General features: G+C 46.0%; 1 protein-coding gene across 3 annotated transcripts in view; it reads left to right on the plus strand.

Annotated features, from left to right (window-relative positions):
* pxdn (peroxidasin) overlaps window positions 1–7,109 on the plus strand; it is a 35,546-nt gene extending 28,437 nt beyond the window's left edge. For all 3 annotated transcript variants that reach the window (XM_078089017.1, XM_040199518.2, XM_040199517.2), the window contains 7 exons: window positions 112–608; window positions 799–933; window positions 1,043–1,251; window positions 3,231–3,318; window positions 3,438–3,570; window positions 4,162–4,275; window positions 4,766–7,109. In XM_078089017.1, the coding sequence (XP_077945143.1) occupies window positions 112–608; window positions 799–933; window positions 1,043–1,251; window positions 3,231–3,318; window positions 3,438–3,570; window positions 4,162–4,275; window positions 4,766–4,903 (1,314 nt within the window). In that variant the 3' untranslated portion in view covers window positions 4,904–7,109. The remainder of the gene's footprint in view (window positions 1–111; window positions 609–798; window positions 934–1,042; window positions 1,252–3,230; window positions 3,319–3,437; window positions 3,571–4,161; window positions 4,276–4,765) is intronic.
* The last annotated feature ends 10,222 nt before the right edge of the window (window positions 7,110–17,331 follow it).

Consider the following 17,331-nt stretch of genomic DNA (forward strand, 5'->3'; position numbering starts at 1 on the left):
CCTTGTGTGTTGTTTTTACCGTTGTTTTGTTTGTTTTGCTTGTTATTTAAGATTACAACCAAAGTATTACGGGTTAAGATGTAATGTGGTGCTCTCTTTCCCGTCTCCTAGATCCTGGGGGAGGCCGGCATGAAGCTGATCGGCACATACACCGGTTACAACCCCAATGTCAACACCGGCATCCTCAACGCTTTCGCCACGGCTGCGTTCCGCTTCGGGCACACCCTCATCAACCCGATACTCTACAGGTTGGACGAGGACTTCCAGCCCATCCCCCAGGGACACATCTCCCTGCACCGGGCCTTCTTCTCCCCGTTCCGCATCGTGAACGAGGGCGGCATCGACCCGCTGCTTCGCGGGCTCTTTGGTGTCGCCGGCAAAATGCGGGTTACCACGCAGCTGCTGAATACGGAGCTGACTGAGAGGCTTTTCTCCATGGCACACGCTGTGGCTCTGGATCTGGCTGCCATGAACATACAGAGGGGAAGGGACCACGGTATACCACCGTACAATGATTACAGGGTCTTCTGCAACCTGACCTCGGCTCAGACCTTCGACGACCTGAGGAACGAAATTAAGAATCCTAACGTCAGAGAGAAGCTGCAGAGGTGATTACGCCCTCGAGATGCTCGTTCTTATTTTTAGACTTTGCTTTGCCTAGACAGCCTCGTATCCAGTTACTTTATACAGTTCTTGTTGTGGTTTGACTGATGGAAGCTTGTCCTCCACCATAATACCTCTGATTGCAGTATATATTGGCCTGGTTTAGTGGGCCTGACTATCTTTCCTGTGTGGCAGGCTGTATGGCAGTCCTATGAACATCGACCTGTTCCCCGCTCTGATGGCTGAAGACTTGGTCCCCGGCAGCAGAGTGGGGCCCACCCTCATGTGTCTGCTGGCAACCCAGTTTAAACGGCTGCAGGAGGGAGACAGGTACTGTAGGGGGGCTGAAGTCAGTGTATCAGAGCGCTCCGAGTAGAGACTCATGTGTGAGAGGTGGAAAACATCCCATTGCGCTTCTCCTCCTGTCTGGCTGCTTCAGGTTCTGGTATGAAAACCCAGGCGTATTCTCTCCCGCCCAGCTGACACAGCTGAAGCAGGCTTCTCTGACGCGGGTGCTGTGCGACAACGGGGACAACATCACACGCGTCCAGCAGGACGTTTTTAGGGTGGCCGAGCTTCCCCACGGCTACGGGAGCTGTGACGACATCCCTCACATTGACCTGCGCATGTGGCAGGACTGCTGTGAAGGTGAGACACATTCACTGAATATGACCTCAGACAGGCTCGCCATCCGTTTGACAAAGATGGGATTTACTGGTACATTTCATTTCTATTCTATTGCTTGGGGCTACATGTCAACATGCACACATGCATTCCACCAGGACCGAAACTAATCGTTCAATTCTGGGCTCCAGTACAGTCGGTTATGCAGACTGAACCATTCAGGGATAAAACCGCTGTTTTCCACCAAGTAGAGGACAACACATGCTACCTCTTACTAATGTTGTCTCATTTACAGTGTATTAGTTTTTAATAGAATGGAAAGGCGTCCATAACAAAGCTAATGCACATTGACATTAAGTTTAAACTTCTCTCAAGGCAGTATCGATGTACACAAATGATCTAAAATATGAATGACAGGTGGTGTGAAATGACTCCTGAAAACCATGACCTGTCACACCTTTCATCAGTGTGACTGACTGTGAGGCTCTTGTGCCTTTGTTCGTGAAGTCACATGATGTGACTCTTGGTTTGCTTTTGATAACATCTTTCTGAAGGCGGTCCGGCCTCACGTGCTCATGCTGTGATTTAGAGCAGCAGAGAGTTCATTCCCTGTGTGCGGCTCACGTCAGTGTCACTAGTGTGTTGGTTGCTTCAGCCCCTGATAAGGAGGTGCGTGTGGGATCATTTCTCTGAGAGAAAAGAACATTGTTTTGTTGTGAAATGAGTGTCAAAGTTTGAATTTAAAAGCTGCTCTGCTGGATTCCCACTACACTGAATCAGATATGACAACGCCAATGCTCTAATTTCCAAACACTGCAGAGACGAATGTTTATACAGCGGACAGTGAAACAGAGATGAAAGAACCCCCTCCCTCGCCATTATTCTAAACCAGCTACGGTCTAAGGAGTCGGCTTGTTTGTACCATCTATTTGAAGGTGTGAGCTGTTGTTAAAAAAGCAAGCGGCCGATATTAGAACAGATAATTGGGACTGAAAGCCAAACAATGATCGTTAATTACTGAGCAAACTTATTCAAATTCTTTTTTTCTTCTCCTCAGCCTTTTAGATCCACGATTCATTGAATTGGTTTTTCATGTTCACAAAGTGCTCCAGTGTCTTCAGGGTGGTAAATGGAGGTGCATTTATGTCTTTTGATTCCTTCTGTAAGACGTTTTTTATTCTGATTGTATTTGGGATGGATGAGTTCTGTGCAACGTAGACACTTTAGTTTTACTCCTCAACTCAAAACACAGCTTCATGTATTCATTGTCTCAGCAGAACGAGCCACCGTATTAAAGGATTTAAAACAAACAATAACCTCTTAATAAGCGACATATGGGGCTTCTTAATTCTTGGTTATCCTGACCCAGACGTTCACCCGCCCTCTAAAGAATGTACCAGGGAAGAGCGGAGCTCATGGACAGAATCTTCTGGCAGACACACGAGGGAGGAAGTTAACACACTCGCTATGTTCGGCTCCCTCAGCAGGAAACGGGACGTCCTGTTGTGAGAGTCCTCGTTTCTTACAGACTGATGTGGTAAATGAAAGGCCGTCACAGGCCGAGCGGCTTAGGTACCCGAAGCCATTCGCCCGTCCCCCCTTTGCAGTGGAGCGTCTCGTGGCTCTACGCCGTCTACCCAGGTGTGTGCTGGGGTTCTGTGACAGTGGGCGGCTCTTTCCTTCCCTTTGATCTCACTGCAGTAAGGAGTGAGTCATGGTGATACAACCAGCCCCCAAAGTCTCACATCAGCACGTTGAAGCGGAGAGAAAGTTCTGTGTATGTATGGCGTGCTTGTACGTGAGTAGGTGGCTGTATGTGCAGAAATGGGATTCATTAACCTTTTGTTTCCCTGCATAGGTGGCCTTTGTTTTTGCAAATAATATAACTTTATTTAAAACACCAACGTTTTACAACATAACGTATGGCTGATGGACACGTTAGTCTTCTGCAGAATCAAAGAATCCATTAATGAACCACGATGCGTTGTGCTAAATGCCATCAGACTGCAGAACCAAGGGTCAGTTCAACGCTCTGTCGTACCACTTCAGAGGACGCAGGTCCGCTGAGCACAGCTACAAAGAGCAGACGAGGTAACACAGCAACGCAAACATCCACAACCACTCTCCCAACAACAGTGTGTCACTCTGAGTCCAAAGCTTGTGTCCCATTAACTTCATTAATCCAGATGTTTGTACGTTTGCTTTTGTAGCTCACTGGAGAAAGCCGGACCAAGAATTGTAAACGTTACTGAGACCTCCAAAGAAACCGCTGAACCGTCAATCAACGACTTCCAGGACTTTGTGTCTGACATGCAGAAGACAATCACAAGTTTACGAAAGCAGGTGGGTCTCACTGTACTGCAGCCCAAACACACAGATGTTGTTCATTATCATGTCAGCAGTACACTTAACAGCACCATCTTTTAGAGTCGAAGTAAAGGGAGTAAATCCAGTGCACATGAGAGCGTGTTACCAAGTTACACTCGTGCTTATGTCATAGGCTCCACCACCTATCATTGAAGCTGTAGGACGGGCATCAATGGTCCCCAAGGTCCAATCCACTGATCTGTTCAGGTCCTAGGCCCTGAGCCGCTGCCTGTCCGACCCCGAACTACTCGAGGTCAATGCCTCCCCTCAACCAACCGTTGTTTCTAGAACAGCACGCGAGCAGGGACACATTTAATTACAACTAACGCTACCTGTATTTAGCATGTGTCATGTTGCTGTCCCTATTGCTTGTATGAGTAGATGGGTCTGTAGTAAAAGGCTGTTTTTAGAAGGCGCTTGCTTGTTGTGTTTATAATAAGGATCGTGTTGTAGATGAGTATGTGACGCCAGTTTGATAAGAATGTGTTGACACGGCGAGAGTCACGTGACAGGGTGGATGTGAGCACGGACCACTGCTCCTCGGAGTAAATGCTTCTGTCTTTGCAGATCAAAAGACTCGAGACCCGTCTGAGCAAGACCGACTGCACCGACAGTGAGGGACGTGAGCGCAAGGACGGAGAGCGCTGGAAGCAGGACTCCTGCACCATCTGTGACTGCAGAGTACGTTCATAGCGATCCATATGCAGCACACACACCGCTCTGCATTTATATAGTCCTCTCTTTCCCCATAGCGTCTTTCAAACTTTCCTCTTCCACCTTGCAATCCTGGTAGGCAGAAGCACAATGAGAATATCTGGGAGAGAATCCTTTGTTTCGACACAATGTGCTGCTGCTCTGAAACAAAGCCGCCATTGCTCGCCTCATTTTTGTCATTGAGCACTTTCTGTGCCGAACCCAGCAGCGCTAACTATGTTCGCGGCTGTGCTAAGTCCGCGGCTGTGCTACGTCCGCGGCTGTGCTACGTCCGCGGCTGTGCTAAGTCCGCGGCTGTGCTACGTTCACATCGTGAACGCGTGATGCTATTTCTTATTCCGACAGACGACTTGCTATAGCGCGGCTCTGTTTGTATCTCAGCCGGCCAAGATCACAAACATTCCATCCGGTCTAATCTAATAAGTGAAGTGACCTGATGCCCTCTCTGCCCCCCCAGGACACCCAGATGACATGCTTTGTGGAGTCTTGTCCACCAGCTGAGTGCAAACGGCCCGTCAAGCTAAAAGGCTCCTGCTGCCCGGTGTGCCACCAACTGGCCACCAAGCCGCCTCAAGTGGACCCCCCCCACGAATAATCCTCAGGACCTCCCGCCCTCCCACACCTGACCAACATACTGCAGTGGCTGAAAGTCACACCCAGATAAACCCAGAGATCAGATGGGACTCATGAAGGTGTGTCGATCCACAGCCACCAATCGCCTGTTTTTGTTTTGTTTCATTTTGTATTCTTCTTCGTTAAGGGGGGAGGGGAGGCCATTTCATTTTTTGGGTGGTCGTTGCACCAGGGACAGTGGCCTTAGGCGCGGTTTATATTGTGGCCAGTGATCATTAAACGGATGATGTTCTGAACCCATGGGCAGGCAGGAGGATTGTTAACCACCGATGGACAGAGGTCTTCTCCTCGCCGGGGGCCCCCGGAGGCCCCCGGGGCTCCTGAGGTGTAACCCGCCCGTAACACGTAGTGACGAAACGCAGGGCCACATGCCGTCGACCAGCAGGGAAGGGAAGTAGATTGTCTCAATAAGTTTCTCAGGTTAGAGATGCCAAAAACTGGTGCTATTTCCCCCCCTTTTTATTCATGATTTTAATCACTAAATACAAACTTTAGGTATTGTCTTTTGTACGCAAAACAACCTATAAACGCTCAGTATATGCCTTTTTATGATCACAATTGAGAGGATGGTTTCCTTCAAACTAAACTTTTTATAATTAGATTTACTTCATCTTTTACTCATGGTGCTTTTTATCAAGTCATGCATTTGTTTTTTCCCCGCTCCTTTTTACACAAAACGCTTACATATGAAGATAATGTGAAGCCCTAGGAACATGTTCTAAATGCAAAAGACGTGTCTACTGATCACTGCTCCTCTTTCCATGGACAACTTGTTGGTGGACTCTGCTGGCCTGTCCTGAACTTGAGTGAAGTGGAGACGCGGGGACACTCACACCACCTCTTGCACTGTTGTGCTCCTTTCCAAGTTTCATTTTGAAAGCAGTGAAAGATGCTCCATTTTTTTACCACTGTAATGTTGTGAACTTTGACCCAGTATTTTCCTCGGCCTCCTAAAGCCAAATGTATGATGTGGATCTTTCTAAAGTGTGTATCTGTGAAACTACGTCTGAATGTTGAGATGAGGTTAGGACGTAGCCGTTCTTTTCCATGTATAGTCTCCAGTCCCCCGACTACACGCGACTGAAGGACTGCGACCACACTGCAGCTGTCCTGTTCCTGCTGAGACGAGGACACGCTCGCACGCCTTCCTTTGTCCAGCATCCACTCCGCCTCCGCCTTCTCCCACGTCAGCAGTTTTTTGTTTTTTTTTTCCTCCTGTGTTCAGCGCTTGGATACTTCCCCGCGCGGTGTTGAAATAGTTGAATGCTGGTCCCGCTCAGGTTTCCATGTGGGGGGAAATTAAGTGTGCTTCCTGGGGTGACGTCGTTCGGGTGGCTTGGGTGGAGCGCGGCCCGCCGATGCTGACCCTCATTCCGCTGTAATGGAAGCCATATGAGAGGGGAGGCGTGGGGGGGGGAGGGCCGCTCATGGTTGGGATACAGTGTCAAAACTAGTCTCTGGTGGTGCCAATGTGAGATGTACTGGCCCCCGTCAGCCGGCCCTGAACTCTGTTCCTGTTTGGCTCCTGGTTATGGTGAAGAGGCTGCAGCCACAGTCTTCCCTTCCATTGTTTTCTTTAAGAAGCGAGCAGCTGTAACCAAACAGAGGAAATACTCTCCAGAATGTTGGATGTTGTACTTGTCAATTGGTATCATATCAAATGTTTAAACAAACTGCACCGGTTTGTGCCTCAAACTGTGTTTACATCCCTTTAAGCATTACTTCCTGAATGTGGCTCTTCCAGCAGCGCCTACATGTACACGTCTTGGTGTGCCACGGTGTGGACGTCTCAATGGAATAAATATATTTTCAGATATTTCCATCAACATTGTGTATGAATAAGTGTCTTTCTTATTTGCAGGCTTCATGCATTTTGGCCAGAGTCCCAAGGTTCCCCTGTCAAAGCACTGTGCGCTCTCTAAGTTACTAGTCTTCATATTCATATATCTTGAATTAATTACATTTTTTTGTTTCTTTTTATTTCCACCCCCAAAAACCTCCCCAAGTGTCAATGCAATGCACTGCAAGACTGAACACGCCTTACCTACAATGTGGATATAATAGTACCTATCATGACATGTGTATTGTACGTTTGCCAAAGAATGGTTTGCACTGTAATGTATGCCTCTCGACAGTAAGAATAAATAAATCAATAAGCCACATTTGAATGAGTGTTGCATGCGAGTGCGTGTTCTTTCTCCGCTCAACCTGCTACCAGCACACTGTTGCTGGAATGCCCACTTTGCAATGTGAACTTTATTTAAGGGCTGCAGTTCATCACATTGAGTCTCTTTGAGATGTAAAGTTTTATTTGATGTTTGCTATTTACTAATGCCGTTTTATTGGGCTTTTGTGTTGTAATAACTGCTTCTTCTGAGGTCACCATCTAAACACGCTCCATTCAGATGTGTGGAGAACCGATTCATTGAGAAATGGGATGAAGAGGAAGACGAGGGGATCAGAGCCTGATTTAAAGCTGTTGAGTTAAGAGGAGGTGGCTTTACTGGCTTCTGACAGCATCTCTCTCCCTTAAGCTGATTATTATATGACCTAATCGTTTGGAAAGGCTAAGCGCTGCTTTGCCAGCATCAAGTCCCTGGAATGGTTTGAGGAGAACATTCACACAGTCGTTGTTCGCTGTTCGCAAACTCAAACTAAATTTAGGGAGATCTGAAACAACACTGATAACTTTTTTTTGAAACAATTATTTTCACAAACGTGGCCAAATTAAGCGGAAACTAGGCAATTTGTCCAAGTCCCTTGTGGAAAATGGAACATGTATCTCGTTTTAGACAAATACAATATTCAATTTAGTGAAAACTAAAGTTTGTTAAGCCTGAGATGAGGGAAACTCTGGCTTGTCTGTTTCACAAAGGGAGGTAAGTAAAGCTCAGGATCAGTCACCATGGTAACTGAGCCTGGAAACATCACCTGGTCGGGAGCAGGTTTTTTTCTTTCACAGGCTCCTCCCTCTGACAGCAGCCCAGCCAATCACACAGCGGCTTTCATTTCCTCATTCATTCATTACTAGTATCAGGCGGATTTAAGCGCAGTTTCCACATATGAACAAAATAAGATGTTACGTTAAGGACTAAAGTGTTTTCTAGAACATGTCACGTCCTTTTCTGGACAATCCTGTTAATGAAGAAGCTGTTTTAGAGAGAATATCGAGGCCCCGATTAGATATATTGTCTTTTCCAGATAACACCGTCTATCAAATATGTACATAAGCTCACCCGTCCTCATATAACTAATGTCCCCCATCGTGGACGTGCTCTCACATACGAGCAAGTTTCCTTTACAACATTATAATATTAGTAAAGCTGCTGTATGCAGAGCCATGAGAAACGTGTGCGTCGCCTTGAAACGTCTTTTAAACCTTTTTGTTCCCTGGACACAAACCAGTGAAGCCAATAAAGAGTTCCACCTTAATAAATACATTACAGGTTCAATACCATTGCACCAGTTTTTACCAGCGATATTATTCTTGTGATTAATTATGTGTGTAAAAACAGTAAAGATATGGGTTATGATTAGTGTGTACATTAAATATTAACTGACATTAACACTATTGGAACATATTCTTAGATCTTTTGCTGCAGTAGCGATGTTGCTTTTCTTTCTAACTCGAGTTCATACTCATCTTAGGCTTGCATTAATATTTGCAGCTCAATAGGGGTGAATGAATTGTTTGTGCTGGTTGCCATGGTAACTCGTATCACGGATCCATTAATGCTGCCTTCATACTGTGGTGGTGCACGCGCTCAACTCTGAGTCAACCTACTCCGAGTTGATGGAACCAACTCTACTCCAGCTGTTCTGAAACCCAAAAGTCTGAGTTTCCCATCTCAGGGTAAATCAACTCAGGGTTTGACTCAGAGTTTGTTAAACCTCTTAATTGAAACGGACCCCTGGAATACACCAGTTTTATTTGCATCAGATATTTTAACCCAAGCTGCCTTGCTGCAAATATCTATCGACGAACTACGACAATGACTAGAACAGAAGGTTTTACAATAAAACACCAAATTTATGAATGAGGTATGGGCTCACCTGCTCAGCTGATCTTGCTAATGAGTTTAATTTTAGAATCAGTAGAATCTAGTGGAATTCAAGAGGCCGATATTGAGCTGTTCTATATTAAACAGGTCATGTCATATGACCGAAGTATGTCTGACCAGTGCCCCCTGTGATCCCACTGGGATCCACTAAAGCTGGCCTCTCCTGCACACAACCACTGTGGACATAGGACGGGGTTTGGTCAAAATTTCATGTGGAGGTTTGTTTTGTTCCAACTTTAATACTTACTTACTTATTTCTGTGTGCATTTCCTACGTCCGTTTTAACGGCACTCGTGCATACTTGCACACAGGCTTCCCACGAGTCACGTGGGCCACCTGGAGTATCACTTAGGATTCTGTCCTTCTCATTTCCACAGTGGGGTGGATGAAAGAGAGAGAGGCGGTACCCCACTGGGGGAGGGAGGTGGTTTCTCGTCCTCGTACTCGAAGGACTGGGGCGATGGCTTGTGGGAAATTTCACGCGGTGCCCCCGCTGGTGTTTTGGGCACTGACACATGCTGCAGGTGCACAAGAAGCTGCTGTGACTTCCAGGGGAGGGGTCCTTCTTATGGACACGTTCCACCAGCAAACGGCAACACAACCTTTTTACGCTCTAGTTCACCGTATGGTGCTTTCTTGATGTGGCACTGAAGGGGCAGCTCAATGATTGCCGATGACGCTGACGGGCTTCATTGTTGGAAATGCTTTCTTCTGATGTCTCAAGAACCAACAGTACTTGGACCATAGCTCACAGAGTAGGTTGGCTTCACTGGACACTGCTGGTTGGTTGTTCAAACCCTGGCTGCTTCTCCTTCTTCAGATTTAACTCCATTAAAGTTCTAGACATGACCGGTGCGCTATTCACCCAGCGACAGGATTAACTCCATGCTTCGGGAAATCTTCCCCCGTGCGAGAAAGGCCAATCCCTTACCAGCTCTTTCGGAGCCTCGCGTCCTGACGAATTCCTAGCAAGGTTCGCCCCAACACACACCGTTGGCTCCGCTCTCGCTGCTGAGACGAGTCGTAAACCTCTGGAGGCGGCAGGTTAGTAGTCGCTATTCTCCTCGCCACTTCCCGGTGACAACCAGTAGAGCCGGCTTACGACGTGCCACATCCGACTTGAGCTGCTGTAACCCTGAGCGTCCGCAACAGCAAGCTCAGGCAGCAAGCCACCAACTCACACCACAGTTGGCACGAGGGTGATCAAGGGCCCTGGACGTAGGGCTCGCCAATGTCAGTTATGTCCATTTCGCCCTTAAACCAGAGGTAGGCCTCTTCTGGGGCCCGCGAACCACCACGTGGAGGCGAGCCTCCTTGGTCCGCGTTTCAAGACTGGTCGGGTGGGTTGCCGACATCGCCGCTGACCCCTGACGCCTTTTATGAGAGCGACCTTGCCCGGGCGACGCAACGCGACAGCCACGCCGGCAGCAGGGGGGCCCGTCCCTCCCCGGCGGGGAGAGAGGGCACGGCAAGTGCTTAGTCCACGACCCCCTGAAGCGACGAGGTACGGGCGCGGGGGGGGCGCTCTAAAGCACACGGCTCTCAACGCAAGCCTTTCCAAGCCGAACAGGAGCCGTGATTTGGGACTTTTATCCCCCCACATACAAGGAATTTGACAAACTGATTGCTGCATGACATTAAACATTGTGCATGGAATACAGCGTGATTTAAAATTGGTAAACAAACAAATAAGAGTACATTCAACATGATACTAACATGTGTATATTACTCCAAAGGAATTGTACAATGATGTGTAACTGTAAGAAATTGTCCTGGGGATGAAAGCGTCCAATGGTTTAGTGGCATTAGACTAAATAAACAGCAAGGAGCTAAATGCCTGTTGCATTTTGCTACTGAAGCAGTTGTTGATCACATGACCCATATTGACCGATGAAAAACACACACACACACACACATGCACGCACACACACAAAAGGCTGCATGATCTCCCCCGAGGCTCCCTGAGGAGATGAATGACCCCCCTAGTGTCTTTTTGTACCTCTTTTTCGCTGTCTCTGGTTGCAAGTTACCTCAAGTTAACTCAACCAGCAGACGCCGGTTGTTTTAAGAGCAAAGGGTACGAATACTGTACAGAAAATTAACCAGATTATGGAATCTACTTTTTGAAATAGCATTTTTTTTTAAATAAATTGCCATTTTGGCCCCCATCACACATGTGCTTCAGCTACATCGTTAAGTAGTTAGAGGTTTGCGTGTAATATCCAGCAGTGAGCATTTGACGGTGTGTGTGTGTGTGTGTGTTAACGTGTATGGCAGTGTGTGTGGTTAGTTGTTTGGGTAGCAGTGTTTAGTCTTTTTTATATGTCCTTCTCAGCTTTGTTGTTTCCAATGTTGTTTAAGTTTGACTAATTCTACATTTGCCTCCTCTCCGTTTGAAAATAGCAAACTCCCCCAATGGCTCCAAGTCGCTGAAATATAGACAAAACAAGCTAGGAAGGTTACCTTCCCTGTATGTGTGTGTGTGGGTGAGCTGGGAAGTGAGCAGTGAGGAACATACAGTTCCTCCAGAGGAATTGATAATGATAAAAACAAGGTCGGTAGTCTCATGTGGGGACTGATGACTGGCTGACTAGCTGGCTGATGGGCTGACGGCTTGACCCGCCCACATTCCTCAGTGGACACCAGCCGAGTCCAGTCTGACCGAGTGGGATAATCCCCTTGCTACCAGGACCCCTAATCAGCAGGGCCTGAAATGGGCTACTTGATGGGGAGGAGGAGGCCAACGTGACACAGGGAAGGGATGTATGTCTGCAAATACTAAATGATGAATACTGAAAGATATCTCGGGCAAAACAAATGAACTGGGCTCAGGGTTTTTTCTCGAGCGGTGGACTTGTTTTAGTTTAAGCTAAGAGAAAAGTGCCTTGAATTTATGCCCTAAGAAGAATTAGAGGTTTAGGATACACAGATGAATGCAAATATACAACCCAAATGTGTATTGCTGGAATGCATCTGTGAGCCAAACGCTACAGTGTGGGATTGATAGAGGGGCACAGGTCAAAGGGCAACACCTTTCTGTTGTTCTATTCAGGGTACATCGTGGAACCTGCCGGTGCTCCTGTTGTGCGCTGTAGTAGCTAATGTTACCTAAAAGGTCCCATTGCATTTAGAGGCAGGGGGTTCAATCCCAGAGTGTCTTTACGTTATCGTCCCTTTAAAAATGTTACAGTATAGCAACGCACCTTTCTCATTACACAATCTTTTTGTGATGTGAGGTGTGTATGTGATATGTTGAAGCTTGCATTATTTGTCATTTCGCTAAGCTTCATGTAAACTAGGAATGGAGCTACACCAACTGTGTATTATATCTTGTATTGAATAGATTTGTCTTAGGTGCACTAAATGCTGTAAGCGCAAAGATGTATTACCTTCTCAAAAATCAAGTTCGGAAGTAAAATTTTCTAAATAAGTTTTGCTTATGAAACTAGAATTTTTGGCTGCAAAACAAAAACTTTTGCTCTCAAAAAAAAAGCTTTGGTCTCGGAACAAAAACTTTTGCAATCCGAGTTTGTACGTAGTGGGCGTACAAACGTAGGGCCGTTTATCATTTCTGATTGTTTTGGTGTGAGTTGTTGTGTGTTGTAAGTAGGGCTGTCGATTATCGATAAAAAAAAAGTAATTAATCGCATTTTGAAGTTCATTAATCTTGATAAATGGCGATTAATGTTGTTTTTACAATGTTGTTTTTAATAAATGTTTGTTTTTCTTCTAAAGACTAAATCATAACAGTAATGAGTTATCACTTTAGAAAGCATGTATGTTACACACTATTGTTTAATTGTAAACGTAAACACAAAACTACACAATTGATCATCTTGGAGGCAGAATTCCACCGGGTGGAACATGTTGAACTAGTGACTAGACAGAAGTCTAAAGGTGCTGCTTATTTTTTGTAATAACAGTTGGGCTGTAGTATATAAAATTAAATGTTGTATTTTGTGGAATGCTGTTAATATACATATCACTTACCAGTGTTAACATTTAAAAAATGTATTCTTAATTGTTGAAATTAAGAATACATTCTCTGCACAGTGTCTGTATCTTTACTAAGATGGTATTTGCTTGCTATAGAGCTATAGAAATAATACAGATTAGAATAAATATATTAGAGAAGTTATGCAGTCCTGCTGTCCTTGTGCACTTTGCTCTCAACTCTCCATCATTTAGCGGCTGTGTTTGAAGTGCCAACAATGTCCCCACATCTAGCAGAACGTTTTCAAACCACGCTCTGTTAGGGACACAGTGGTGGTCCTCTGCAGACTGTGTGCCGCGCAGGGTGACCTTAGATGTTGAGATGGAAGTAGCCTGGCAGCTAGCTTAGCATAGTGGTGCTTTAAGTGGTCCGTTTGCTACTTACCCCCTTCTGTTGGACAGTAGTTCCTCTGCACAGTTCTCCGCTGTATGTCGTGCCTCTGTATGTTTTACTTTGAATGCAAAAAGCTCTCTCCAACTTGATGTAACTGACAGAAGCTAGCAATCGATTTGTTTCCGTGGTCAACCTCCGGCCCCGTAAGTAAACAAACTTAATTACACTAAAATGTTTTGTTGCATTAATCTTGGCCACATTAATCGCATAGATTAATGCGTTTATGTTGACAGCACACATATATCTGCCGTGTATGAACCGTGTGAAGTGTATGCTCATGAAATTATTCAGTCCAACACGCTCTGGGTTTTCCTCAAACTTTTTATCTCACTTCACTGACAGCAACCCCCGAGTCTCTCCGGACCACCTCTTCTTCTCCTCCACCCTTTCCTCTCACCTCCAGATGGCCGAACAGCGCCCACTAGCGTTCAGAATGAACTCTTACACCACTATTGTTTTGCCTCAAGGCCACTCCACAGAGACTGCTCTCCTTGCTGTCTCAGAGCAACTCCACACTGCTAGAGCCGCCTCGCTCTCCTCTGTCCTCATCCTTCTGGACCTCTCTGCTGCATCAGTCAACCACCAGATCCTTATCTCCTCCCTTCAGGAACTTGGTGTCTCAGGCTCTGCTCTCTCCCTTCTCTCGTCCGAACCTACCGGGTAACCTGGAGAGGATCTGTGTCGGAACCTTGTCCTCTTACTACTGGAGTTCCTCAGGGTTCCATCTTGGGTCTCGCTCTACACCAACTCTCTTGGCGCTGTCATTCGCTCGCATGGCTTCTCTTACCACAGCTATGCCGATGACACCCAACTAATTCTCTCCTTTCCTCACTCGGACACCCAGGTGGCGGCATCTCTGCCTGTCTGACTGACATCTCCCAGTGGATGTGAGCCCACCACCTGAAAATCAACCCCGACAAGACTGAACTATTTCTCTTTCCAGGAAAAGACTCTCCGACCCAGGACTTGACTGTCAACTTTGGCAACTCCGTGTTAACGCCCACTTTACCCTTTAACCTAAGAACCTCGGCGTCACAATTGACAGCCAACTCTCCCTGCCTCCCAACATTACTGCGACAATACGATCCTGTAGATACTCTCTCTACAACATCAGGAGAACACGTCCTCTTCTCACTCAGAAGGCTGCCCAGGTACTGATTCAGGCTCTTGTCATCTCCCGCCTGGACTACTATAACTCCCTCCTGCAGGTCTCCTGCTACCACCATTCCACCTCTGCAGCTCATTCAGAATGCAGCAGCTCGACTGGTCTTTAACCTTCCGAAATTCTCCCACACTACTCCACTCCTCCGCTCTCTTCACTGGTACCGGTGGCTCATCCAGTTCAGAACATTGGTGCTCACGTACCATGCAGTGAATGTATGGGGTCCAGCTTACATCAGGACATGGCGAAACCCTACATCCCGACCTGCACTCTCCGCTCTGCATCTGATAAACTGCTTGTTCCTCCTCACTGAGAGCAAAACACTCGACTAGATCACAACTCTTTGCTGTCCTGCTCTGAAAGGGTGGAACGAGCTCTGAAGACATCAGGACCACAGAGAGCCTTCACATCTTCCGCCACAAACTAAAAACAATCAACCTGATCCCCAGAGCATGTCTTTGGACTGTGGGAGGAAGCCGGAGAACCCGGGGAGAACCCACGCAGACACAGGGAGAACATGCAGACTCCACACAGAAAGGCCACTGAGCAGAATCAAACCCAGGACCTTCTTGCTGTGAGGCGACAGTGCTACCCACCACGCCACCGTGCCGCCCATCTATAGCAAATTGTAAATTGGCTTATTTGAGGAAATTGCACTTTCTTGTTTCTTGTTCTTCTGAGTTTGTACCCTATGGTTGAATGCACTTATTGTACGTCGCTTTGGATAAAAGCATCAGCTAAATGACATGTAACGTTTACCTGGAGGGGGCCGGAGGGGGTGCTCCACCTACTCAATACCTACTGAAAGGCCGTGTGAGAGCGGTTATAGCTGAGCTACCCACAGGGTTCGCTCACGTGCACTAACACTCACTAAGAGCTAGGCTCCGCTGGTCCAGCTATGGAAACAAAGCACAAACAGTTAATGTTCTAATGCAAAGAAACAAGTAAGTCAAGTTGTCAAATAAATACCGTGTACAGTCCTGGCTTATAAATGTAGTTAAGTTGAATAAATGATCAACAACTTACCGCATTGCCATCAGCACACATTTCCTTTGTGCTGTCATGGCCCTGCATGGCATTATGTAGGCTCTCAACGTGCACGACCTCCTGGGACACCTAAATGGAGCAGAGTTGCCATCTGTTTAAATCGTGAATGTCAACTCAGGGGGGACACCTAGTAGCTAGTGTCGAGGCAACCTATGAGGAAAATATGGCAGATACCCGTTCAGACGCAGTATCTCGTGTCCAGATGTATCCATCCTGTATCCATCCTCCGTTTTACAGTATTGTAACTGCCAGTTAATAATGTGAATTTCACAGTACCTTTCTTTTTACCAAAGTCTCTTGATTGTGCTGTTAGCATCGTTAGCTTCCAGCTGCCGGCTAAAGACATTGCTATGCTGAGAACAGCACAGAACTTAAACATCCAGGAAGAGGGCTGTGTCAACAACTCACAGAGTAACGATTTCTGTGTCTCTCTGAGATGCCAGTGGACTCAAAAATACTGTTTGGACCAGGTAATTAATGGCTTTCATGCTGTTGTTAATCTGCCCTTCATGAGACTCTATTGGGATCTGTCTTTTTTCTAGCTGTGATACGTGATTCTTGAAACTTGTGGTGGCATTTGCCACTCTTGACGTGTACCCTAAACCAACCACAGGAAATGACCTTCACAGGAAGATACATTTTCCGTCTTGCCCCACAAAAAAGACGTTGACAGAAAATTGCATAAATCTTTCTTTAGAGTGTTATTGTGTGATGATCGAAATAGTTTATCAATAGCGTGAAATTAAGTTTTATCTGCCTTTAGTTAGAGGTTTCCATGAGCGGTCGTACTTATCCTGAGGGCAAAGACTAGTGTTAACGGGGTTCTGGTGTAGCTGAAATCTGGGCCACCACCTTCCCTTCTGTTCTCTGATCGTTGTTAACAAATTAGCCACTTTGCGCTTGTGTGAAAGGGTATGGAGGTTCCGGTCGGGGCCTCAGCCAATTGCTGAGATGAATGCGTTGATGACCTTTGGACGTGACGTATGATTTGTTAAGAATAACAACCTTTGGTTTTGATAGAACTGTATAGTCAGACTTAATGTGCTGACAAACCTTGTTCCGGCAGTGGGGGGCTTCCAGAGAGTAAAAGTTGCACACGATAATTGGATTTGGAGTGTAGAGGTAACAAGCAGCCAGTTAAACTGAAAAACCTTCTCCCCATGCCAACAGATTCAGCCAAGGCAAGAGGACAAGATTTTGCTATGGTCATTGGTTTAGTAATATCATTAATGTTAAGCTGTTAAGGAAATGCGCTATTTTAGCAATTGAACTTGATCAGGAAATGTGACAGAACCAAAACAATCTGATATACAAAAGGTGGACAAGTGTATTGAGTAGATGTGTAGAGAAGAATCTCATCCTTTGTTCTTTTCCTAAATGAGTGGAATTGCTTTATCCTACACAGAAAAACAAGAAAACGTTGTGTCCCAATAACACATCGAATCCTCCAGTTATATTTTTAAAAGGACCCCTTATGAGTCGGTTTGAAATCACTAAACATACAAGCCAGTGTTGTCCCATAATTCATGGAGCTGTGAGGTAATACTCACGTTGTTGTAGGCCATAGACAGTGTCTTATTTTGTCTTTTTCACATTAATCTCACTGACCCAGCAGTGAAGAAGGAGAATACACAAAAAAGTGTATATGTATATATTAACAAATATATCTAGATGATTTTATGGGATTCTTCAAAAACCAAGAGTTTGTATAACATTTAAAAACATTAAAGATC

This window comes from Gasterosteus aculeatus, chromosome 15 (assembly GCF_964276395.1).
Source record: "Gasterosteus aculeatus chromosome 15, fGasAcu3.hap1.1, whole genome shotgun sequence".
NCBI lineage: Eukaryota > Metazoa > Chordata > Actinopteri > Perciformes > Gasterosteidae > Gasterosteus > Gasterosteus aculeatus.